The following is a 25,137-nucleotide window of genomic DNA, read 5'->3' on the forward strand; positions in this document are numbered from 1 at the left end:
GAAAGATTTCTTTTCTGTTCCCCGTTTCACTTCATTCGTCGAACGGGGGGGGGGGGGGGGGGGGGGGGGGGGGGGGGCAAGTTTCGCCTAGTCGAGCAACGTGAAACTCGAAACATTCCGGCGAACTCGGTCGATGGGAATCTGCAAAAGCTCGAAAGCTCGACGGGATCAGCTTGGCTGATACGGCCGTGAAATAAATTCGCCAAGTTCGCGGGAAACTTGGCCCGGTGTCGATGAAGTTGCCCCGCTCGTAAGTTCCCATCTTCCGCGAGTCTACCTTTAAATCGACAGGAAGATGAACAGCGGCGATCTTTCCGCGTTTAAATCAAACTTTCCGATTACGTGTACGTTCCATCGGAACAAACGTCGGACAACTTCAACGTCGACGTACATCCACGGGAATTTCTATTTCGCGATACACGAACGGTTTGACAAACGTTCGATTTATTCCCTGAATTCCTGCAGGGTAAACAAAGGGTTGTTCCAGAAAGAAATTCAATCCTTGGAGAACTACGGAATATTTTCATAATTTCCAATTCTGAATGAAAATCAACCCCTTTAATTTATGGCACAGCGGATAATTAATTTAGATTTCTTGAAAATTTCATAAAAGGGTCGAGAACTTAAGCCAATAGACGATCACCTTATATAGTTTGAAAATTTCATAAAAATCATTATCGAGGAGGGATTATCGATGGTTATACCTGACGAAGGCAGGCGTAATTCTTAGCCGTTCGATATTTAATATCAACCGAGAGAGACTGCTTTGTGCCAGTGGTCGGGCATCAAGATTTATCGCGTTATTCTCCCCGATAGTTGTAGAGGGTTGGTATAGTACTGTCGCGGCAATCTGGCAATTATGAGGTGGGTCCGTGGTAAAAGTCTGAGCCCATGGGCCATCCGAGGCCGGTGCATCGTAACTCAGGACAATAGATACCCTAGCGCGGGGGCGTAGATGGTAAATCGGAGGTTGGACAATGTTTGGCCAGCTATGCGGTGCGGTAGCCGCGATAACCGGCAATACTTTTACGGCCGTCATCCTATTATGAATGGGCCGTGTTAAACGAGGCGGGAAAAGCTCGCAAGTACATCGCAAAGTGATGATACAGACTGTGTATAACAGGCTACCACCACCCCACTGTCCCTCTTCCTTTTACTCTCACCATTTCTCTCGCACTCCTACATGGTATTATCTTTCTCTATGCTCACGTTCTGACGGGCCAACGAGCACACTTTTATGACGCCCGATACAGTTGCACCCTGCTAGCATAGACCTGATAAGAATCGGCTGGCATGACTTTCCAGGCGTGATTCTGATTTAAATATCCGTTAAAAGAGAATATACTTGCGGATATTTTTCCCCTTTCCGTTTTTCTTAATCCTTCGTCTTTTAATGACTTTTCATCGTTAATAGAGCAGAGCATTAGCAAGTCCCGAAATGAGTATCGCAAACGAATTGTTGACGAATCCGCGTTTAATTAAGCGAACAACTGTAACGATAGGTATTTCAATCCCGAATCTCTCTATAATTCTCGATACTCTGTTCCTCTGGCAAATATGAAATAACGAAATATGAATTGGTAGCCCCGTTTTATTTTAATACACATATATATGAAGTTAGTTTTATTGGTTCCGCTTGGTAGCCGATGATTAAAACTCCGGATTGATTTGAGAGATATTATATTTCGATGAAATTCTTTTTCATTTCCCATTGCCTTTATCGCTTTCATTAAAAAATCAACATCCTGCAATGCAAACAGCGAATCCTATCTAGCGTCATGTTGAATTTCAAACCTACTATTTAATTTATTCCTTTCCCGTCGAACAATGTAGAGCAACGCGTTCCTCATCCTGCGAACAAATTGATTTATAACAGCGTGTAAATTGCGATGGTGTTTCCCGCGAAACCGGAAGCGACGGGATGCTCGGAGGGCGAAAAAATAAAGGGAATTGTGAAAACTCGATTTTAGGTAGCACCGTGGAAGAAATCAAAGGAAGAAGCAACAGATTGGACGCGTTTCGCAGACAATACTTTCACCGCGATGAATTCAGCCGCGAACGGGGCGTGTTAAACCGGACGAGAAAAGCTCGCGGACCGTAACACAGATTATGTATAACAGGATCTGATTCCAACCCTCGTCTCATCCTACCCTCTCTAATCTCCGATTTCATATATACAGGGTGTCCTTATAAAACGTGCACACGCTTCGAGTATTTGGATATTTGGAATGTTGGATAGTTGTGCATTATTTTATCTCGAATGAAAGTAAATTAAAATTATGAAACGAATTTATGTTCATAAAGGGGAAAGGCTTTAAAATTTCATCGAGTGCATACTCCAGTTTCTCCACTACCAGCAAGTAAATAATTATGTATGTTTACTTTTAGAAAGCTAGAGTAATTTAATTTTTTCATTTCGCTAATTAACACACTTGCAGTCTGACGTAATATTACGTAGAGGAATATACAGTTTGTACAATCTTTTTATTTTGAATTTATAATTATTATACCTTGGTTGTGTTTGAAATTTTGAAAAATCAACAGGAATTATTCTGTCTCTAGATGCACCCCTATTTTGATCTCACCCCTTGTATATCCCTTGTCCGGTTCTGGTCTGTTACACTTCTCAGAAGCATTGTTATGCTGATTCGTATACAGCGCGAAAATCGCTATCATGCGAATACATTTACGGTGGTCAGGTGATTTAAATTGATCCCTTTGTTCTGGCGCGTTTTGGCCAGCTGGTAATATCAAAAGAGAATTCTGAAATATCAAATTTTTGATGTTAATAAAAAGCGTATCGATTTCATTTTTATTTTGCAGAAGTTATCTTTATCCGGTAGTTTTAGGGAAAGATAGACAGATGGTTGGTTATTTTTGTCAGGTAGCCGGGGACTTTACTGTCTCTGTAAAACTTTCTTGGGTCTTTTGAAATACCTTCGCAAAATCTCGACGGTAATAGTAAATACCCGAAAGTTTCAAACTTCTGCCTTTTCGATGCCAGAAGAAGAAACAAATTTCGACTGAACGAAAACTTTAAATGATTGTCCATTTAGATGGTTTCTTGTTTTCTCTAGACTCTAGAGTCTTCAGTTTTCGTCTCCTTTGACTACCTTTTTACCGTTTCTCCCTTTTACGACAGAAATTTTATGCTGGTTCCGTCGAGAGCTACTCGAAAACAATTCAATGCAACGATGATTATTTGAATTTTATTTACTCGAAAAAGAATTCAACGTATGTATAAATTGAGAGAAAAATCTACAGCGACCTGGACATGTTGCAATGTCAATGACCCTTGTATTTGATGGAAATGTAGATATGAAAAGATCGTGATCAATATTTGTCCCGATATTTACCCAATAAAATACGTACGCCATAACGCATCTGTGCAAATCTATAAAATGAAATATAATTGCGAGCTGAAGCCGACCTGATAAATTTCGGCTACTGTGTATTCCTGATTTATGCCTGACCATGCACCGACCTATACTACTCGACATGTTCAAATACAAGCAACTGTATTCGTGAATAAATTAATCAGTCAACCACGACGTCTGTGAGAAAAATAATCATTAAACAAATCGTTAACAATTTTCAATAAAATTTACCATAGTGGTAATAAATAGAAACTTTTCTACCCTTAACAATAATGCAAGTCCTGGGAATTTTTCAATTTCCACATTTTTTCTGCGGTGTAACAATAGTACGAAACGGAATTCGCGAGCGACCCCCATTACTCTGGGTCTCGTTGTTTCCAGCGTGTAATTTTCTGCTTATTAATCGCAACGCGTGTCACGGTGACGTCTGCTTTCGGACGCGCGGATGTCAAGGGATACGCATTGTCTGCGATCGCGTGCAAATGATTATCGTCGTGGATGCCCGTGCCCGAATGATTTCACGCGATCATTACACCATTAAATCAACAGGGAAACGCGAGGGTTAATTTCGCGAACGTCTTTCCGTGCCGCGGATAAATAATAGGAAATTGAATGGAGGCCTGGGTAATTGGAAATTAATAGCAGGTCTGGGAAATTGATAGCTTACTATAGGGTTGAGAGGGATAAGATATGACGCGAGGACAGGCTGGGCTAGGTCTACGTTAGATCTGGGTTAAGTTTGGGTTATCTATAACAGCCACAGGGACTCAATATTATCTACTTAAGGGGCAATTTACATAACCCCGATTCTTTGGCGCGTCGAGAAGCTCGGTCTATATAATTTACAGCTGGGTAACTCTGAAGAATCTTTAGCCTCGAGCAAATTCAAACATCTACTGAACATAGAGCCTTGTAAACAGGCTCTTCTAGACTGTCACTATTCCTTTTTAATTTTAAATAACGATAGAAAAGCAAAAATTCTAAAATAATGCAACAAAAGGTTACAGTAAGAATAAATCAGTAGTATAGGTCAGGCATTATTCTTATCAACGTATAAGTCACATAATATCTTTAATAAAATAATTAAATTTCCTAAATATAATTAATTATACTCGATCTAAGGAAACGAAACAGTAAATACGTACAAATTCATGTGTTCAAAGCAGGCCTGGCTCGCAGTAACACAAACCTCGACCGGAACGTTTGAAGAACTGGAAACAACTGAGCTCCGACCTTGCGTCGCGCGCGCAAATTGGTAAACATATCCTGACTCGTACCGTTAGACGGATGAGCTGCGCACTGATTGGCTAAACTACTGATCCCATCGAAAAATACTACAGAACTTTTCGTTTCGATTTTTCATGATCTATCCAAGGGTGTAGAGGTCTTCAGGGTATTTTTTAACATCCTATATATATGATTAAAATGATTAAAATGCCAAAAAATGAAAATTGCAAGTAGTTAAAGTCAACTATAAGGCAGACGTCGGCTTATCAACGTAAAAATCATATAATATCTTTAAAAAAATAATTAAATTTCCCAAATATAACTAATTAAATATGATTTAAATGATTAAAATGCCCAAAGATGAAAATTGCCAGTAGTTAAAGTCAGCTATAAGTCAGAAGCCAGCTTATCAACGTATAAATCATATAATATCTTTAAAAAAATAATTAAATTTTCCAAATATAATTAACTAAATATGATTTAAATGATTAAAATGCCAAAAAATGAAAATTGTCAGTAGTTAAAGTCAGCCATAAATCAGAAGTCAGCCCTTATTAACGTATAAATCACATAATATCTTTAATAAAATAATTAAATTTCCTAAATATAATTAATTATACTCCATCTAAGGAAGCAAAACAGTAAATACGTACAAATTCACGTGTTCAAAGCAGGCCTGGCTCGCAGTACATTAACCTCGACCGGAACGTTTGAAGAACTGGAAAGAACTGAGCTCCGACCTTGCGTCGCGCGCGCAAATTTGTAAACATATTCTGACTCGTATCGTTAGACGGATTAGCTGCGCACTGATTGGCTAAACTACTGATCCCATCGAAAAATACTACAGAACTTTTCGTTTCGATTTTTCATGATCTATCCAAGGGTGTAGAGGTCTTCAGAGTATTTTTTAACATCCTATATATATGATTAAAATGATTAAAATGCCAAAAAATGAAAATTGCAAGTAGTTAAAGTCAACTATAAGTCAGACGTCAGCTTATCAACGTATAAATCACATAATATCTTTAACAAAATAATTAAATTTCCTAAAAATAATTAACTATATATGATTTAAATGATCAAATGCCAAAAAATGAAAATTGTCAGTAGTTCAAGTCAACCATTACTCAGAAGTCAGCATTTATCAACGTATAAATCACATAATATCTTTAACAAAATAATTAAATTTCCCAAATATAATTAACTGTATATGATTTAAATGATCGAATGCCAAAAAATGAAAATTATCAGTAGTTCAAGTCAGCCATAAGTGCGATATTAATACCTTTAAGCGGAGCAATTCCTCGCGATCCATGCAGAATGGAATAAAATGGTACATAGCTCGTATAAGCTGTTAGACGATACAGAGTTGCGTGTATACGCGGACGCGTTCATCTAAATAGGAAGCGTGTATTCTATCGAGGGTTTCGTGTAGGGCCGCGGAATACGGCTGCGGCGTGTAACGACGTCACCCAGCAGTATCTCTGTTACGCCTGGCTTGCCGTGGACTGTGGCCGCTCACGCATCGCTTAACATAATCCCCCATCCGAGCAGGACTACATAGATTACGGAATGATACCTCTGAAACGCGTACAATTATATTGGCGCGAGATATTTCGCTGTTTCGTGGTCCGTGCGCGTCGCCTATCCTCCACTTCCGGCTATAAATATCAAACATCTGCTTCGCTCTAATCGATATCGTTTCGATTTAAACCGAGATGGACTTAATTTCTTTATTTTATTTTCGACCGGAGAAATTTGAAAAAATTCGTTTCAATATAAAAGTGAAATATATTTTCAAGACAAGTCACCTTTCAGGAGGCAAATATAGAACGTTTTTGAATTAAATCACCGAAAGTAAGGCAATTACGTTGACCGGTTTGCGTCACGAATTATAACGCAGCCGTATCTTCTGTTTCGTGGCCCGAATTTGAATGAGTTTATCATTCGGTTGCGTTAAAGCGGAAACTTTGCGTGGCGCCTCGTAGACTACGCTCGTCCAAGAAAGATAAATCTAAAATCGACTCTCTAATTTTACGTGGCTTAATTTAAATGCTAATTTCGAAATAGAAATCGTCCTGTTCCCCCGATTGCTTCAACAGCCGCGACTTTATCAGCAATCTTCTCAATCGTCGCGTACGATTTCTTGCGTTCTTTTATAAAGTTAATCAAATTTTCCGAGGAAGGTTCATTGAACTTTCAATCGTTCACCCGATGCTGTCCAATTTTAGCCCGTTCTATTTGTAATTATCTGGATAACCATAGAGAAAGAAGAGATTAATTAAATAAATGCAATTATTTCAAATTTAGAACCTTTTAATTTCGAGTGCAGACGAGCTTATTAATTTACCGTCTATCCGAGAATAGTTCATCTCCTCTTCTCCATTTTCCTTCTTTCTTTCCTTTTTTCTTTTTTGTATATCGATATTTTCAAAGTATTTTTATTCAAGGATCCGGTATTCCGTGAAGATAGCACCGTAGCCGGTTTCGCTGATAAAAAGGGAACTTTTCAATCTCGAAGCGAGCTCGCAACTTTTCAGCTGCAAGACTTTCCGACCGAATGATACTTTATCGAAGCCCTTTTCGAGCGATCGAAACTTTTCATACTGGCTTCCCTGAGCCGCTTGCGTGACCAACCTACGGACGTTATCCAGACCAGACACACAAATGGTTTCTACCGACTCCCTCGGCTGAATTATGCGTCGACCAGTGCCGTACTAATTCCCCGTTCGAATCAATAATACCTTTGTTAGGGATTTTTAATCTTTTTACAGCTCCGTACAGAATGTCGAGAAAGTTACAACACCGATGGTTTAGAGATAATTCTCACGTGGGCCTCATAAAATAATATTTCGCGAGATGAAAGTTTAATTTATCCACGAATCGAGTTAATTAACGAGTTTCTTGTTCAATATGATTCAAAGGATCACATTGATTTCCCGAATGAAAAATAAAAGAAGAGCAAAGCAAACAGAATCATTGAAATTCAGATGATTCAACTGCAGAGAGATTACTCCTATCCCCTGATAGAATTGTTGTAATTTTAATTATCGAGTAACGTTCAATCATCGATCCGGTTGAAATTAAATTACAGTTAAAACACGTTCGGTTATTAATATTTGCGTTTCGTTTCTGTCGGATTATGAAAACGTTAATTCGAATTTTCATTTAGCGCCGTTCTTCGACAGCATCGGAATCGATGCTTTCCGATTAACGTCGACCATCAGCACGTCCCATGCCGTTTGCTCATATTCCTCGAAACGTATTCGGGAATTGGATTCCACGTGTCGTTTGATGTCTTTGTGCGCCTTCTTTCCCGGCAATTAATTCGAGGGACGGGACGCGTTACGATAGGGTATTTTAATTTAGGGTGGACAGCGGTGTCGATGGGCGTCGCGTTGGTGCACGCCTCTTTTGTTTCACGCGGCATCATCGCCTACGCGATATCTGGTGAAACATGGTTACACGTCACGCGGCGATTACACGATCGGTAATGGAAAGTTTCGTAATTACAGGGAGGGCTGATGATTAATACGTTCACGCTGGGAATCATAGTAATTTCGGCCTTTTGAACGCTTCTGTTGTCCGGTTTCATGGAATTTTCAGTTTAAACCGGCCTGCCCGGCTCAATCACTCCTTTTATCGCGTACAAATTAGAAGCGGCCCGTTCCGTTTCAATTCCCCGTATCGTTAGCCAGGCCATGAATTTTCAACGTATTTTAATAAATCGCAGACACGGAATCGAACGGTCGACTTTTCCAGGAATGGGATCGAATAATATCCACCATCCAACGTGTCGAACGCGAAAGAAATTAATTCCACTCGACGTTTCGTATTAATAACCGGTGAAAAATTCAACGAAATAACCAATCTAGATAGAAAATACGAATAAAAAATATTTCAAGAAACCATCTATGAAACGAGGAATCGTCTTGGATAATTGAATTTCCTGATGACGTTCGTTTTCAAAATAACAAGAGCAATGTCGTTACGTTCTCTCTACTCCGGTGATTTCGCGAGGACGCGAGCGTGTTCCTACCATTTTTCACGTGACGAAGCATTAATCAAATCCCTTCCCACCCCCCTCGGAGGGTTGTCTACTTGAATGCTACTTCCTGGCCGGGCTTGAAAAGTCGCCGCCTCCTGATTCCATTCGAAACGAATCTATGCAAGTTACGAGAAGCTTTTATTTCCCTCTAAGACGACTATGTTTCGGTTATTCTTCTGGATCTTTATCCCCCTTTTTTTCTCGCTCCTACAGTTCGTTTTCCAGATCGTGTAATCCTCGAGATTTATCGAGCTACGTTAACGTTTCTCTCGAAACACCGAGCGTAATCGATGCAACGTTATGTGCTTCTCTATTTACGAGCCTCGAGGTAAAGATGTTAACGCGCCGGGAAGAATCGAGAGCGCAACGTGTTTTGTTCGTTGTTCCGAGTATGCACTCTCTCAGGGCAGATTTATCATGTTCAACTCTCGAGAGAAAAGGCAACGTGCCGAGTTCTCTGGCTAGTTTGATTGTTTCCAGAATTTATCGCGCTACGTGTTGACCAGGATATGTGTCTTTTCATGAAAGAACAGAGAAATGTTTTCGGAAGGACTGGCTACCCTGTAACTTGTCTCTTTCATCTTGATTCTAACTCTCGATACATTGTATTTTTTCCCACCCCCGTTTTGATAATTTTTTGTTTCAATTAAAATTCTAACAGTAAATTTAAGATTGCCAATATTTCGTTTCAAAATGAAACGAAGATTCCAATGACTGTTATTAATCGCGTCGATTATCCAGGCGATCGCGATGAAGCGACACAGCAGTAATATTGCTCCTGGAACATACATCATTACTTGCCACAAATAATTCAGCAAGATAATTCGCCTCAGAATAAATATCTGATGCTAATTAAGCCCGTAATCCAGCGGCGTACGATACGTAAATTCAATTACCCTAATTAATGTTCGATTACGATTAACAATCCAATTAAAGGTACAACGTCCGCTTGACAAATAATTTCGTCCGTTTTCGCTAATGCGTTCCGTGAACCGTCGACGTAAGCTTTGCACGGATATCGAGCCTAGGTACACGGATTTTAATTCTTCAACAGCCAATTAGCGAGCTACCGAAATCTGTGTATCGCAGAGGATCGCTCGTTCACTTTCTTTCAGGAATTTATTTGAATTAATAATGTTATTAACACTAACCTTCTGCTCACCTCATTATTCATTTCACAGGCGATTGTAAAATGATTTAACTAAGTACTTGAAAATGAAACCTAATTAAAAAGAATTAAACCCCTTAAAAAAAAGTAAATAATATTAATAATGCATCAATTGCACTTTAAAAGTGCATCATACTTTCAAATGCGGCTCCACAATGATCGAAGCACAAAGGTACCAGAGGACAGTACGTCCTGGACGAACATGGCCTATGTTTTCCCACATCCTAATTCGCCGTTTGGGGCATGTAGGGGGGCATATAGGGCCCCGTGAGGATATACTGAACCGCCACCACCATCAGCTGCGGTGCACTCCATCTAATGATGTACGCGCTCCCTGAAACAGAAATGCATTTTTCTCGTTACTTCGGCTTGCCTTCTATGCACTTACCCTGTTGAGTGCCTCGCTATTCGAGGATAAAAAGATACCACGTCTACTCGTGTCTCGTTGGGGTTATATGTAAAACGTGGATGAAAGAAAAAGGGACTTCCTGTTCGAACCGGTAAAACGTATCGTTTCGCCTACATTTGGATATCTCTTGGTATTTAGGGTTGATAAAATATTTGATCAATTTAGTTCACCTTTATTTATAACACCTTGTAAGTTTATCAATAATTTCACCCTTTAATTAAAGTGCCACTTAAGCTGTCAATATCGACCAAATTCTGCTTGTCTATTTTCATCGATTCTAATAGATAATTAATTACCCTTAGAATTTCAAACTTCTAATCTTATCGCTGGATGTTCAAATTTAACAGCTTTCAAATATAAGATTCAGGGGGTTAAATTAAAAATTTATATCAAGGGTGTAAATAAAAGTGCAGTCCAATCTGGACCGAGATTTTTAACATTAAAAAATAATTGGAAAGCGTGAAATTATCTCTCTGCCGAATTTTTGGATATAAAGTAAAATTATTTGAAACCGGTTTCAACAGGAAAATTATAATTTTCCAAGCTGACGAATCACGCTTCCGTAGATCACAGTTCGTCATCCGCTTACGCGTGAATCTGCTTGCGTTAATCACACGTCGCGCCCCTAATAATTTCCAAAGCTTATTGTCGCGGTAATTAAGCGTCAAAATGGGATCTTGTTTCACCCATGATCGTTTAAAATTTCTCATATTACAAAATTTCCTATCCGATCTCAATAATACCACTTGTATTTCACTACAGATTATTAAATTCACGACAATATGACACGAAAAATGTTCATGCACAGCTTCTCTTTCGCTCGAATATCTTTCCTCGTTCTTTGAACCTTTCGCACAACAGAGAACTTTTCGCGCTGGGTTAGAATTTAGATTAACATTTAAGGGAGCACATTTTCGAAATACTTCGCGCGCCGACAAAGTACAAACACATACACGTAAGACTTACGAGAAGCGTTCCAGCTGAAAGTTGCCTTGGAAAACTCATGCAAGCGAGAGAGCGGAGTTTCAAGCGGAAGTTTTTCGTCCAAAGTCCCAAGGGGTGTTGCTTTCGCGTTATCTCTGATCTAAGCTCGTCCGAACCATGAAAGGTTCTCGTTGGTTTTTCAGTAAATACATCGTCGCTTGTATCGAAGGGAAGAAATTCCTTTCATAGAAAAACTAACAGAATATATTTTATCCTATACACAAATATGACCTCTTTTACGTGGACCGTATAGAGTTACTAAATTTCAAGAATTTTCCGGAAGAAATGACAAGACCGTACATCGCTCGTTGAAATCACGAACGAGCGTCCTCTTTTGAGAATCTCCCGTCGAGAATGAAGTGTCAGCAATTTTGAAATGTTCCGAGAGTAATTTATTACAGTGGCCACTATTTATCTCGGTAGAAGCGGGCAAATGGAGTTATAAATAATCCAAGAACCCTCGAGATGAAGCAGAACCGAGTGGGTGGATGCACGGATGGATCGTTATATTCGTCCAGCTTCTTGGTTCACGGTCGAAATTACAGATCCGTTCTGGTATCGGTTATCGGACGATGAAAAATTTCAAATTGGACGCAGTTCCAATCGGAACGACATAGCATGGAAAACTGGAGGGATACTCCCTCTTGGTAAGATTTTTATTTACATTCTCCCATCTCGACTGATTTATCGTCGATCTGTGTCACGTTCTCTACTCTGCGTTGTATTTTTCCTGATGCAAATTTTTTGCCACGAGTCTGGCGTCTGGAAATGTACCATTATTCGAAAATTTGAGAGAGTATTTGATTTTCGATTATATTGGAAAATTCTTTGAGAAGAATTGAAAGAAGTTTACTTTTCATTTGTCCGAAGAGGCGAATTTCCTTGATTTTATTTAAGGGAGGGAAGAGAAGGTTTACTTGAAAATTAAAAAAGGGAAAAGAATAAGCATTGTCAGTGAAAGAAGAACCGTTCACTTCTCGTCGTGGATAAGAAGCGAACTAACGGATTATTCTTTATCAGAACCAATATGTCAGAGCTCAAACACGATCAGGAGTTATATCGCGGAATAAAATGGTCTGCGGCGCGTGTCCATGGTCGGGCACTGCTTTGAAATATCGTTGGCGATCGAGAAGGGACGCCATATATGCAGGCATTATTGGCACTTTCCTTCCAGCTGAATTATGTATTTTTCATACCGCATGTCCGGCGTACTCGCTCGCGAATGCAGAGTAACAAGCTTGCCTCGACGACGACGACATAAACTCGATGCTCCTGCTGGAGGACAGAGAGGCGACGTTGCCCAGAAGGTTCTCGCTAAATCGGAAAACGCCACGGTGAATTTTAATGTCCAAATAGGATATCGACAAGTCTCTATACCAGCCAAGATCGAGAATCTTTATTGCTGCGATTATTTCTCTTTGATTTCTTTGAATTCTTAACGAGCTGATAATGACTGGACAAATTATATTCTGTTTTTGTCTCGTATCATTAGCGTTTAAAATTTTCAAATTTTCTTTTGAAAAAATAACACAGTATTAAAGACAGAACTTTCAAATACCAATTCCATGAGAAATTTAAAAAATCCTAATATTTTCTTGAACGAGGTATAAAAGACTCGTCATTCGGAACACGTTAACTTTCATCCAGTTTCGGAGCAACGATCGAAAGATTCATACGAGAATTATTCATGGAAGGCGGCAAAAATTGGTCGCGCGTTGGCGATGTGATTTCGTGGCGGTTCCGGAAGCCGCAGCAAGTTACACCACGAAGATTCTCTCGGTTAATCCGGATGCATGCCGGTGAATTTTAATGCAACGTCTCGATATCGACAGGTTGTCGACGTTTTCGTATTCGTCGAAATTTTTCGATGACGACCAACTACCATGAGAAATTTCTTCATCTGTCCCGTCTGTGTTTCTATGAAAATTCCACGATATTTCAACGAAGCTAAATCCGGCTCGACACGTGAACGTAATGTTTATCGTTTTGTCGATACGTCAATCCCTCGACGTACATTGTGACGTTTGATGTGAAAGCTGAATATAATATCCAGTAACATTCGGTTCGAATTCGTCGCCATTAAGGTTACGATCATTGAAATCGTGTTACCGTCGTATGGGTCTCATTAAACGTTAATCATACTTGATTTTTCCATCATTTGTGGAGATCGATATCGAAATGGAAGAAAAAGTGGATTAGTTAGAATCATCGATTCCCAGTTACGTTCCTTTCCATCTCGCGATTTCTTTTTACGACCCATTAAAACGGCGCCGGGGTTTCGTTATCGCTAATTTAATCAACGATAAGGGGAACTTTGGCTAGCAACCGTCACACCGTTCGCAAACATTTCTATCAATCCCTTTTTCCTTCTCGTCTCCTTTTTTAAAATGAACCTTCCTTTTAACAAAGGAAGACACGATTGTATCGAACGACGACGTTTTTGATAAGCTTTTTTCGTCAAATATCGAGACGTCAGCTTTAAGAGACAAGACGAGGCCAGTTATAACGTTAGAAGTCGACGAGGCTGGTGGAACGAGGTCGAAGGGAATAAGAAGGTTATCGAGTTATCGGTTATATATCGGCGCCAGATAGATAGACAGGGTGGTAGAGGGATGAGAGCTAGAAACATGGTGAACCGAGCTGGATCCTACTAAAGTGCTCCAACACTTGTGGCACGTGCAATTTGCCACGTCTAAAGTTACTTGCACCGTGCTGTTGTTTTAATGGCCGCAGACGCTATCAGCGGAGACCGAGTCAGCAGAAATTTTCCTCCCGATTGTTCGCGACGCAAGGAACTTCGTCCACGACGTTTCTTTACCATAAATAAACGCTAATGATTTTTCCCTTCCATAGATTTTGCAATTTGAAAACCTGTTAATTCGCAGAATCACTATGGCACCCGTAATTCGACCCCATCGCCAGCAGTGCACTTAGGTTCCAAGATATACATCTGGCCCGGGTCCGTTTCACGGAGCTCGTTTCTTCTCCTCTCCCTTTCCCCAAGGTGTCTTTAGTTTTACCCTCAAAAAAGAACCACAACATTCGCGTCCTTTCTCTCGTATCACCTATACATTCATTTATCACCCCTACCCTCTTCAATTTCTCAACGTATACGCCTCGAGGGCTAAACACGGCACTTGTATAGGGGTTGCTTTCGCCCTTCGATATGTTAAGCACGTACAGGAATACAGGGAAATATTGGATCAGTCTTCTGTTCACAGTTAATACAATATTATTCGATCCCTTATTTAATAAGGGTGCGAATTACGATTGAAATTTTCGAATATACCTTGCAAAGATGTTTCCACTCGATAAAAGCTTGATTTTCCCGCGGTGGAACGAGTAAATCTTTTCCCCTATCGCTGTACCGTTAAACACGCGAGGCGTATCGAGAAAGCGGAAGCCGTAAAATCGTCCAGAAGCGTTCTTCATCCATTGCCTCTGTTGATCGCCGGCTCGCGAGCCAGATGAGGAACAGAGGCAGGGCAAAAGGGATTTCGAAGCGTAAGAACATTTTTCCCCCGGTGTACGGGGTGATCCCTTGGTCGTGAAGCGGCGGTGTGCTGCTCGCGTTTCGACGCTCGTTTCACGCCGTGGCTGTTTGCAAAGTGCACTCGTCGTGCGACGAACGGACACGGAGCCACTCGAGCTTTTCCCTCTTCCAACCCCCCAGCGGAAGTTAAACGCGCACCGCCTCGTTTCACGTTCGAAGAACACTCGGTGTGTCTTCGCTCGGGTTCTGTCGTTTTTTCGGCGCTTCTCGCTGCGAATTCAGCCGAGCGGATTTTCGTCGCGCGCCTCGTCGAGCGAAATAATCCTCGCCTCTAGTTTACGAACCTCGTTTGAATAAATCTGTTTTTTTCTTCTTTCTCGTTCAATTAAAAAATAACAAATTGATTTTTCTTATCCGTGTATAAAATAAATTGAATAAACAGGACCCGTGTATCGATAATATTTTTCGTAGTTCCTTTTCAAAAATAACCCAACGGGAGACGATGTATTCGTAACCCGGTGAGTTACTCTCAAGAAGAGTACACAAGGTGTACATGCGTCTTGCTTTCCCGCTCGATTCGTCTTGTCGCGAGAAATTCGTTGGAGAAACGCGTTTTCTCCCCGAAGCTTTTTCCCCTTGGCGTGAGCTTAACACGGTGTAAGCCGCGTACCACGGATATATCGCGGTTTCTGCGGCCCGTTGCTATCCGTATCCATAAAGAATGTAAGCTTCCAGCATCGCGAGGAGCTCGCGAGAATGGTATCCAGCCCTCTGGCGCAATAACGGGGACTCTCGAGATCCGAAATTTTCATGCATACGATATAAAGTATAAACGACGACTTCATCATCCCTGTCGCGTCTCCCTTTCTTCCACCATCCTTCGCTCTACGTCCCGCAACACCTTCCGGCACGATTTTCTTTCCCCCTACTTCGACTCGTGCCGTGTGTGTACGATTTCCGATCCCGACATTCGAAAAAAATTTATTCATACGCGGCTTTGCTTTCGGAAAAATTCACTTTGAATATTACATTTTTTACGGAACGATTTTGCAATTGAAACATCGAGCGTACACATTACTTGTTTCCATGTTTCGCGGCGGGTTGATCGTTCGACAGCCTCGTCAATGGAATATCCGCGCGAATATTGGCAGCTTGATTTCTCCGCGTCGTTGTTTCGCCGCAATTGCGACGGGAAAGAGAACAGGCTTTCGAAAAAGTTTCCGCTTTGAGACGGTTACGCCAGAAGGAAACACCGGCTCCCGACAGGAGAAATTGAACGTTTACAGGAAAACCTTTCGATTCTACGCGTACACCTTTCCTTCGCCTTCTTCTCGAATCGAAACTTCCTTTTGAAGTGGACGCCGTTCCAGCTGGATACAAAGTTCCCTATGTTTCTTTCGATAAGCTACAAATATTGCGGGAATGTCGTTTGTGTCTCGACAAGAAACAGCGGAGCTATTTGGTGGCGTTCGTTTCTAACCCGACTGTTTACGTTAACGTCAGCTTCTAATCTTACCGATAGCATATTTAAGAAGGCAATCTCGCAGGAAGGTGTTTCATCTCGCGAGAATGGAAGCGTTCATGAATTTGCAAACAATCAATTCTTCCAGCACAGACTCTTCGTGAGATCTACTTTCTTAAAGTAGAACGATTCTTTAGAAAGTGGGAATCAATGAAAGTTTCGATGCATTCTGCCGGTAATGGACGGACCACGAGTTATTGCAAGGAATTCCATTAGCAATCGGGGAAAAAGGAAAGCGAGATAACGCTAACAAACTTCGCTGATCGCCGGGCAATCGGAATTTCAATATTTCGCGGATCGATTATCAGGGACCGGTGATCAGCTTCTGTTCGATGCAACAACGTTCGATTCTGAATTATGGGGAATTTACACGGGGTCGCGCCCAACCTTCATGAAATATTAACGTTCCAATTTGCGGGAAACGCGATGCTGTAACCTCGGCAATCATCTGACAAATGTTGTTCTATTTTCGTTAAAAAGAAAAAGAAATTGATTAAGATTCGTTCTAATTTTCGTTCGATTGACGAGCAACGATGTCGTCGAATCGAAGGTAAGCTCGCAGTAAGGTTCATTGTTTCGCTAAGCGTTCTCGTCGCTCGCTAGAATTTCAGAAGGATTAGTTTGCACGCGGTTGTTCAGAGCGGAGCCGTTTCAGAAACGAGGCGAACCGTACGCGGTGGAAGCTTCTGTCGGCGGAGCTGGCTGTATCCTCGATTTTTCGGCGAAACGTTTGACGATTTTGCCCGCCTCGTACCTCGGCAAACAGCCTCGTTTGCTCGTCGTTACGCCCTCATTGCTGTAACATAATTCCCGTTTGATGCGGAAAGAGGGGCCTTCACCGGGGAGAGCCGCTTAATATCGCTCCGCTGCGTTATACGTTGCACACGGTGCGCAAATATGCACGCGCATTATGGCTGTTTATATGCTGCCGCCAGAAATGAGACCATCGAGAATCCTTCCTTCCAACCCGTTCCCACCGCCGTTTCATTCTCTTTTTACCCGAGCTTCCGTTTTCGAACCCCGTTCTTCCGTGCACGGGCAATTATCAGTGGTAAATAAAAAATTTTCTTAATTGCTCGGCTGAATAATTAAACGATAGAGAAGCGGATGTTGAAAATAGGATGAATCGTGCTTTCATTTTCTATTAAATTTCGAAGGAACTTTAATCTCGACAAATTAGTTGCCGAAGGAAAATGAAAAATTCAATCTCGGCAAAGGTATCGCGAAAGAGGAAATAAGATTTGTCGCTGCTTAGCGTTATTGGGTTTCTCTCGGCTAAAAACGAACTCGTTTCAAGTATAATTGTCGTGCCAGTACTCGTTCGCGATACGACACCTGTTTCCATGCGCGTTGTTTGCGAAACGAATTTCTCTTGCGCGAAAAATGAAGAAGAAGAAGAAGAAGTTTTTTCTCTTCGTTAAGCATAATTGCAGAGAGAGAAGGAGCGAGCTTGTAACGCGACACGCTGCAGAAACAAGGGTAGAACGTTTGTGTTAGGAGAAAACCGCACGGCAAGTAAAAACGAGGAAAGTTACGAGGTGTTAGTCTTTGTTCCGTTTGAAAGAAAACAGAAGAAATTGAAAGAACAATATTGATTTCAACGAAGGAAACAAATAAGAGTGATCGTCTAAATCCTCCAAGTTTCATGCAAAGAATTTTACTTTAATAATTAAAGAAATTCATTATTTTATCTAAAAATATTTGCTTTCGTTCCAGTCATAAAAATTTAGAAACATTGAAGTAACAATATACTTGAAATACCTTCACCCGGTAGATTGATTCAAACGATTATTCAAATTGCTGCAATTAACCGCACTTTTAATACAGCTTGCAGCGAAACGGGGCGTAACGTTTCGTTTTACGAGTCTTTCCTAAAATTGATTAAGCCAATTGCCGGCGATTATCAGAAAAATTTTTTTTTTACTACCGTCTGTCACGCTATGACGCACAAGAAGCACAGAATACACCTGTTGCACGAACGGCCATCGATAGACCTATCGAGCTGCTTTTTAAAAAACCGACGACGACTCTTCCGACCAGTCGAGAACAATCCATAACGATCGAGATTCATCTGCTTCCCCGGTGAAACGTTTTCGAACGAGAACGTTCACGAGGAATTAAGTGGAACAAATCTCTATAGTCAGACCCGATCAGTCTTTTACCTTTCTATCTCCTAAACGTTGAAAAAGAAGATTTTAAAAAGGAACTTGTCTGAATGGAATCTGATTTATTAAATGCCAGCAATACTTGAAATTAATTAATGAAATTAGCTGTCCACAACCGCGAAACATCCATCTTCGAATAACCCTACCTAACTGGTGCAACAGGTACCTTTTTTCCTCGGTTTCTCGTTCGAATTCCGTTTCCCGGACCAAGTTATGATGATTGATGATTGGATATCGAGTTACTTGGAAATTTAACATCAATATTATGCCAATGAAAGCCGCAAGGGTTGGAGATTCCACGATAAGGGACGATGATCGAATGAATTTGTACAACGTTCATCGAACAGTCTGTTGTTTATTTCTGAACAACCATCTGATTCAAAGGGCTCGACAGTGGTGGATGATAAAAATAGTTTGATTTTTCGATAGAAACCATGCAGAGAAGGGAGACATTTCAATTCGACGCGTTCGAAAACCCTGTTGAACGATTTAATCTGGCAAACGTATCGTCGCCCGGCGATCGCGGATCATTTTCATCCAGATTCGATAGGAAAATACGCGAATGTATTTATGAGCGTCGATTCGATGTACCCGTGGCAAAGGTTCGCCTGTTATAACTCGTGTTTGCTCGACAAATTTCACTGGCCCCCATCGATGCACGTATTTCGCGCGTGAAAGAAACTCTCGATGGGTTTTTTTTCCCTCCAACATTTTGTCAGCGACCGTGATACGAGTCGATTCTGGGATGTTTCAATATCAATTTTCTCGTTGATATTGTAACTATATAGAATTGATTTCCTGCCATCTGAAAATATGATTCAGTTCTATACACATGAACATACTGCTTTGTAACAGCATTCGTTTCGAGCTTCGACACTTTAATTATTACAGTTGAAACGGACTTAGTTAATGTCGTGAAATTTGAATTGATACCAAACACGAGGTTGCGCCATCAATTCAGGGTTGATTAAGCGAACCGAGGCGAGTTTATGAAGAATAACAACGTTTGGGTTAGCTTTTGAAATCCTCTCGGAGGTTGAAACATGAAGAAGAAGCAAGTGGAATGCACAACCGTCCGGGTAGATTAATAAGAAAATACGAAGAGAACTGGCAGCAGTTTAGAAGCGTGAATATCCCGTTGGAAGGAGATTCAGGGAGCGGAGGGAAAGGTCGTCTGGACTGGGGTGCTGGCAAGAAGATACAGCTGAAACGTGGTCCGCTTAACCAACACGTTTCGCTCGCCTCACCTGTGGCCTTTATCGAGCTTAACCCTCGCCTTATCCTCGAAAGACGATTGCAGGAAAGAAAGAGGAGAGAAAGGGAGGTTGGAAAACAGAGGATTCAAGGGAGAACAGACTGGTAACGAGGATGCATCTGGCTGCATCGTCTGCGAGCTAGCTATTTACCGCTCGTCAGTCTTGGAACACCAACGCCCTGGAAATTGAGATTAAACTCCTACTCTGAGTGGAAAATTCACACGGACACTGGCCGCTCTCTGTGTTTCTTGTTAAATTTTCCCATCGCCCGGGAACGTCGGGAATTCGAGTCTGAATTTTTCCTCGGACTCGGTGCGATTTTCAAACGGAAGATCCTCGACTTTCGTTACTTCGATTCGATACGCTTTTTCATTTCGTCACTTACGTTTCAACGTTTCCGGGGGGTTTTTTTCAATTTCGACGCGGATAAGAGCCGTGAAATTTCCACGCCGGTTGACGCGATCTGGGAAACAATTATACCGGTGACGTCCCCGGCGAGCATTTGCCCGGTGACATACGACCGTTTGCAAAATTCTCAAATAAAAACCGCTACAAAAATCTGAATAGAGCCACGGGCCCGGGAAATCTGTTTGCGAACAAAGAGAACCGCATCAACGATCACCGTTTTTTTTTTTTTTCTATTTTTTCATTCCGCCTACCACAGGGAAACGGGATCGTTTGTTTGACGAACGCGAAAAGACTCGTTCCCACTCGACCGGGATTTATTAACTTTCACGATCGTCGCAAACGGGAAACAGAGAATTTCTGGTGTTGATAATAATTTCCCTTTTCACGATTACGAAAATTAGCCTGGGATCGCGTTATTTCGATGTTATCAGGAACGAGAGGAATGGAAAAGAAATCGGCACCGTGCGCATAGTTGGTCGAACGTTTGTTCGCTGGATAACGGTGAGAGAAGAGTTCCAAGTATCCAGGATATTCGCGTGAAAATCGAGGAAAACTCGTGGCTACGGTGTTTGTCGGAGGCATTACCCGGTTATCGAGCTTGCTGCGAGAACGTTCGGGAGAAACGACGTGGCACGAGCGGTAGGTACAACGTAGAGAAGCTCGCGAGATGTTCTTTAAAGGCGGGAACGATGTCTGGCGGAGATAGCGAACGGTGCTAGCTAGCTGGGGGAAATGCAATCACGAGGAAAACTACGAACAAAACGAGAGTTACGCGTTACGAAGCTCGGAGAAACGCTCGAGACCGCGTAACACCGGATCCGTACGAGCTGCTGAGGATTCCTTGATTCTTTATCGAGACAAGCTTACAAGTTGCCTCTGCAATTCGAAAGAAACAGATCGTCGATACCGCGATTCTTTCAAGATTTCATTAAGTGCCTATCGAAGATTGATTTAAGATTCAAAATTCTAACGCAAAAGGTAGTGTCTCAAGAAATTTTTTACGTGTTTGCAGCGAGGCAAGAAGGTAAAGCTGAAATTTACCAAGGGTCAACCGATGTTAATGATAAGAGGAGCGAGGAAAATTGAAATTAGACTGCATTTCTGGGCGGGCAGGCGCGTCGGTGGACACGTAGACGCGATGGAACGCTTCTTGTTAGAAATTTCAAGGAATCGAGGATGCCTGGTGTGGCAGCCATTAGCAGCATCAACCGCTCGTGAGATTACATTGCGTTCATGGATTAGACGCGCCAGTATGCAGAACCACTAATGCTTTTTGTCGACGGCCCCGATACGAACCGGGAAATAGGAATTTTCGAGATGCTGATGGAAATTACCGCGAACTACACTCACCCTCCAGGGAGGTCCATTTTCAAAGATAGGAAACTTTTTGCTGTCTATGATTTCAGCATGGATGTTTAATCCTTTCGTCGATAAGCCAGTGATAATAAAATGAAATTTTCTATTTCGAGTACCGATTGCAAAGTTTCGAAAATGTTAAGCAATCAATTAAAAATATTGCAGAGATTTGAAAGAAAGAAGAGAGCATAGAGGATCTCGAGAATAATTTATGTCCCTTTTGATTCTTCTACGTCGATACAGGGGAAACGCGAATCCCCATGAAACATGCAAGGTACACTAGTACGCTGGCAGAGATCGTTCGATTCGTCGATGCACCGGAGCGCATTAAAGGTGCATCGATGCCCTTTGCCCCCGTGTGTGTTCCTCTACGTGTCCCGCAACCTCCTGGCTCATCTCGCTTTAATGCGTTTCCTTCGGTCGACAGTTGTTACCTAGCCGTCCAGGACCATCTAATCTAAATAAAATAGTGAAATAAGTCGGTGCAGGAAAGCTGTTACCCAGCGATTCCATTGCTTTTCTTACGACTGACTGCAGTCACCGTTGCAGCTATCGAAGTATTCCAAACATTCGACTGGAAAATATACAGAAAAATTTCTTTTTAGCGATACAAAATCCTAGCAAAGTTTCGCCATCCTTTTAGCTTCGCGAGCGTAGAAAAGGGTTAACGTTTAGCGCGGTTTATCTCAGCCTTTTGTCTCGCTATCGCGGTCTTCTTCGTCTTTGTCATAACAAAAGGGTACAATAATCGAACACCATTTCGTGGTGTCTGTTTTTAAGCGGGTCTCCAAGCTATCGCAAAGACACTGGCACACGGATAGAGAGACACATAGAGAGGGTAGCATCTCGTAGCTACCGTTTTGAAATATGCATGGGCATCCCTTAGTACGTTTAGTAGGAAATTACGTAGGAACAACACGCGCCGTCTCTATAGCGTGCCGTTAATATTAACTACACCCCTCTCGAGCATTATCCCAAAGGGTAGTGGGGAACGAGGTATAGCCACCTGGCGGGTTGCGCTTTTAGGGTGCTACTGGGTGAATGCGTGCGCGCACCGACGAGGGGTGTAAAGGGAAGAATAGATTGAACTGTTACCTGTTTGGTGTACGAGAAAAGGAGGGTGGATTATAATCATCGCGAATTGGACTACTGATGATTTTTCAATTTCTTTAATAATTATTAATGCAAGTTGATTTTTCGAATTTACGATACTTTTTGGAATATCCTCTTTTCGGAACTTTGCACGTGCCAGTACACGCGACAGTTTCCCTCGGCAGTACCGGAAGTACGTGCTTACTGAGTTTCATCCAAGCTTTCGCAAATGCCATCGATTTCCCGTGCACCGATGTCACGGAATAGAAGTAAAATTTTCCGAACAGTTTTTCACCGGGGAAACTGTGAACAATCGGTCACGTTCCATACCGCCTTTCAATCCGTGCTAATAAGATTTAATAAAGTTTAAACATTCCATTTGCTACCCTTACGAAATGAATGTATTAAATTTATAGCGTCGATCACCGATGACCAGCCTGGCAATCAAGCTGTTAATTTCTGTCATTCACGCGTCTAATCGTATCGCCACAGCCACGGTTTATCGACCCAGACGGAACAACATCTAGTATTCAGATATAACCGATCGGAGGTCTGGCTATTCGTGGCACCAATGAGAGGAAGACGAAACACCGAAAGTTCGTCCCGGTTTAATTGACAGATTTCCAACAGACTCGTTGATTCTTTGCCGAAGCAACGGTAAAATATCGCGTCGCTAACGGGTTTTAATGAATGAAAATGAATGGGGAACAACCGGTACGATGCCTCACCGGTGACACGGATCGCTGGCTGATAACACCCTCGGGTATATTTTATGGACGATGCTGCTGCGTGCATCGACCTATTTGTATCGCGACAACGAAACGACAAATACGTCAAAGAATCTAGTAGTTTATTCTTTTCCAATATGTTATCAAATAAGATTGAAAATAACTGTAGTTAAATCAAAGTAGCAGATCGTTTGAAACTAATACTTGCTATTTATCGATAAACTTTCAATTAAGTCGTCGTGAATCGAACGTGTATCAGTTCATTACGATCATCAAGATAAATACGGTGCCCTACACTGCTCATTAACGTCCAAACGTCTTATTAAGGGTTTCATTCGATCGGTCCACAGTTCCGGTTCGAATTTAATGGCACCGCCACGAAATAGCTTCCCGGAACGTTTCAGTAAAGCTCGTTATCTCGTTAACGATCCGAATAGCCATTCATCTATTCCGCGCTTCATCAAAACGGCTAGATCGCATGCTACTATCGTACGCTTTGAAGTAGATCACCTGGGTTATTAGAAACGATCTTTTGAACCACACGATTCGTCAAACGATTGATAATCAAGAGTCTCCTTAATTATGAAAATAAATCTTTAAAAAAAAAAAAATATTTTCTTTGGGAAATGGTTGAAGAGAAAAATGTTTGTCATCAGTTTGAAATTTAGAAAAATTGTAGCAAACCTTACTTCCGCGACGTTCAACACTTTGCATTATAATTTGCGCATCTGTAACGCTATTTCTGTCTCGTTTTCATAAGTAAGAGAAAAAGAAAGAGGGGGGGAGTGAAAATCTTGAGCCGTTGGTTCCGAATTAGCGCGCGCTCGCGCAATTACACCGCCACCATTTTCAGGGTCATAAAGAAGCCGAGGTGAGATCTTGTTTGCGTAAATGAGAAAAGAGGCGAAGGAGAAATGTAACACCGCGGATTTCGCATAGCCTGCGGGCTCGCTTTTCTCCTCTATTTTCTCTTGCTAAATTCTTCTCTACGCAAGCGTTTCTGTAAACACGCGGCACATTATGCGCGGCTGGAGACCGCAAGAAAAAGCGGCCATTCTTTTAAATTTCAGTCTCAACGATGAATTTGTGTCAGGGTGTTTCGCAACGGGGCTGTTCCTTTCGCGCGAAAAAAAAAACGAGCCCCAGAACAATTAGAAATACAGTGAAAGGGAAGAAAGGGGGATTACGAGAACGTTAAACGTTCAAGTTTCATGCGTTGACCGTGAAATTTGATATTTCACGGTTCGTTTTTAACCCTTTCGCAACCAGCAACCTATGAAAATGGAAAAATGTTACATTTAAGCATTTGCTAAAAAAGCTACTAATCGAAGCCGAATACAATGAGCGACAACAAAAATTTAAGCTGCGATATTTCCATCGACTCCTACGAAATTCTCTTTACCATAATCCCCGTTCATCGAGAATATTCAAGCCGTCGAAAACATAAAACATTGTTCACGCCCTCGTGGAGCGTCCAATAACGATTTCAAGGGAAGTTCAAGCTTTTCTAGAGCGGATAAAGTTACGGGACACGTATTCTCTTTTACCTGGCCAGAGTCGAGCTGATCGCTCGTAACTGTACTGCAAACTTTCCTTCCTTAAACTCGATCCTGAACAGGTAAAATAGAATAAAAAAATAAAAAAAGAAAGATACTTTACACGCTTTAGAAACGTTCAGGAGCTCGACAAAATCAACATCGTTGATTTAAACTCCCTTTATTCCTAATTACTTCCTCGGTTACCTATCATTCTCGGATCAGTTTCACGCCTTATAACGAATTTATAACGAGCTGGTGCGAGCGAGGTGCATGGTGCAGAATAGTGCATGATAACAGGGGTGGTTTAAATAGAGGTGTGCGTACAGGGAGAGCTATCGAAGTGACACTTTCAGATTCTAATGAGCT

At 41.6% G+C, this 25,137-nt stretch overlaps 1 protein-coding gene across 11 annotated transcripts in view; it reads right to left on the bottom strand.

Moving 5' to 3' along the window:
* Window positions 1-523: 523 nt before the first annotated feature.
* The window catches only part of LOC117600657 (lachesin), a 194,569-nt gene continuing 169,955 nt past the window's right edge, over window positions 524-25,137 (bottom strand). For 10 of the 11 annotated variants that reach the window (XM_034316372.2, XM_034316368.2, XM_076692797.1 and 7 more), the window contains one exon: window positions 524-10,154. In XM_034316372.2, the coding sequence (XP_034172263.1) occupies window positions 10,045-10,154 (110 nt within the window). In that variant the 3' untranslated portion in view covers window positions 524-10,044. The remainder of the gene's footprint in view (window positions 10,155-25,137) is intronic. The other variant, XR_004580497.2, reaches the window with a different exon arrangement.

This window comes from Osmia lignaria, chromosome 16 (genome assembly GCF_051020975.1).
Source record: "Osmia lignaria lignaria isolate PbOS001 chromosome 16, iyOsmLign1, whole genome shotgun sequence".
NCBI lineage: Eukaryota > Metazoa > Arthropoda > Insecta > Hymenoptera > Megachilidae > Osmia > Osmia lignaria.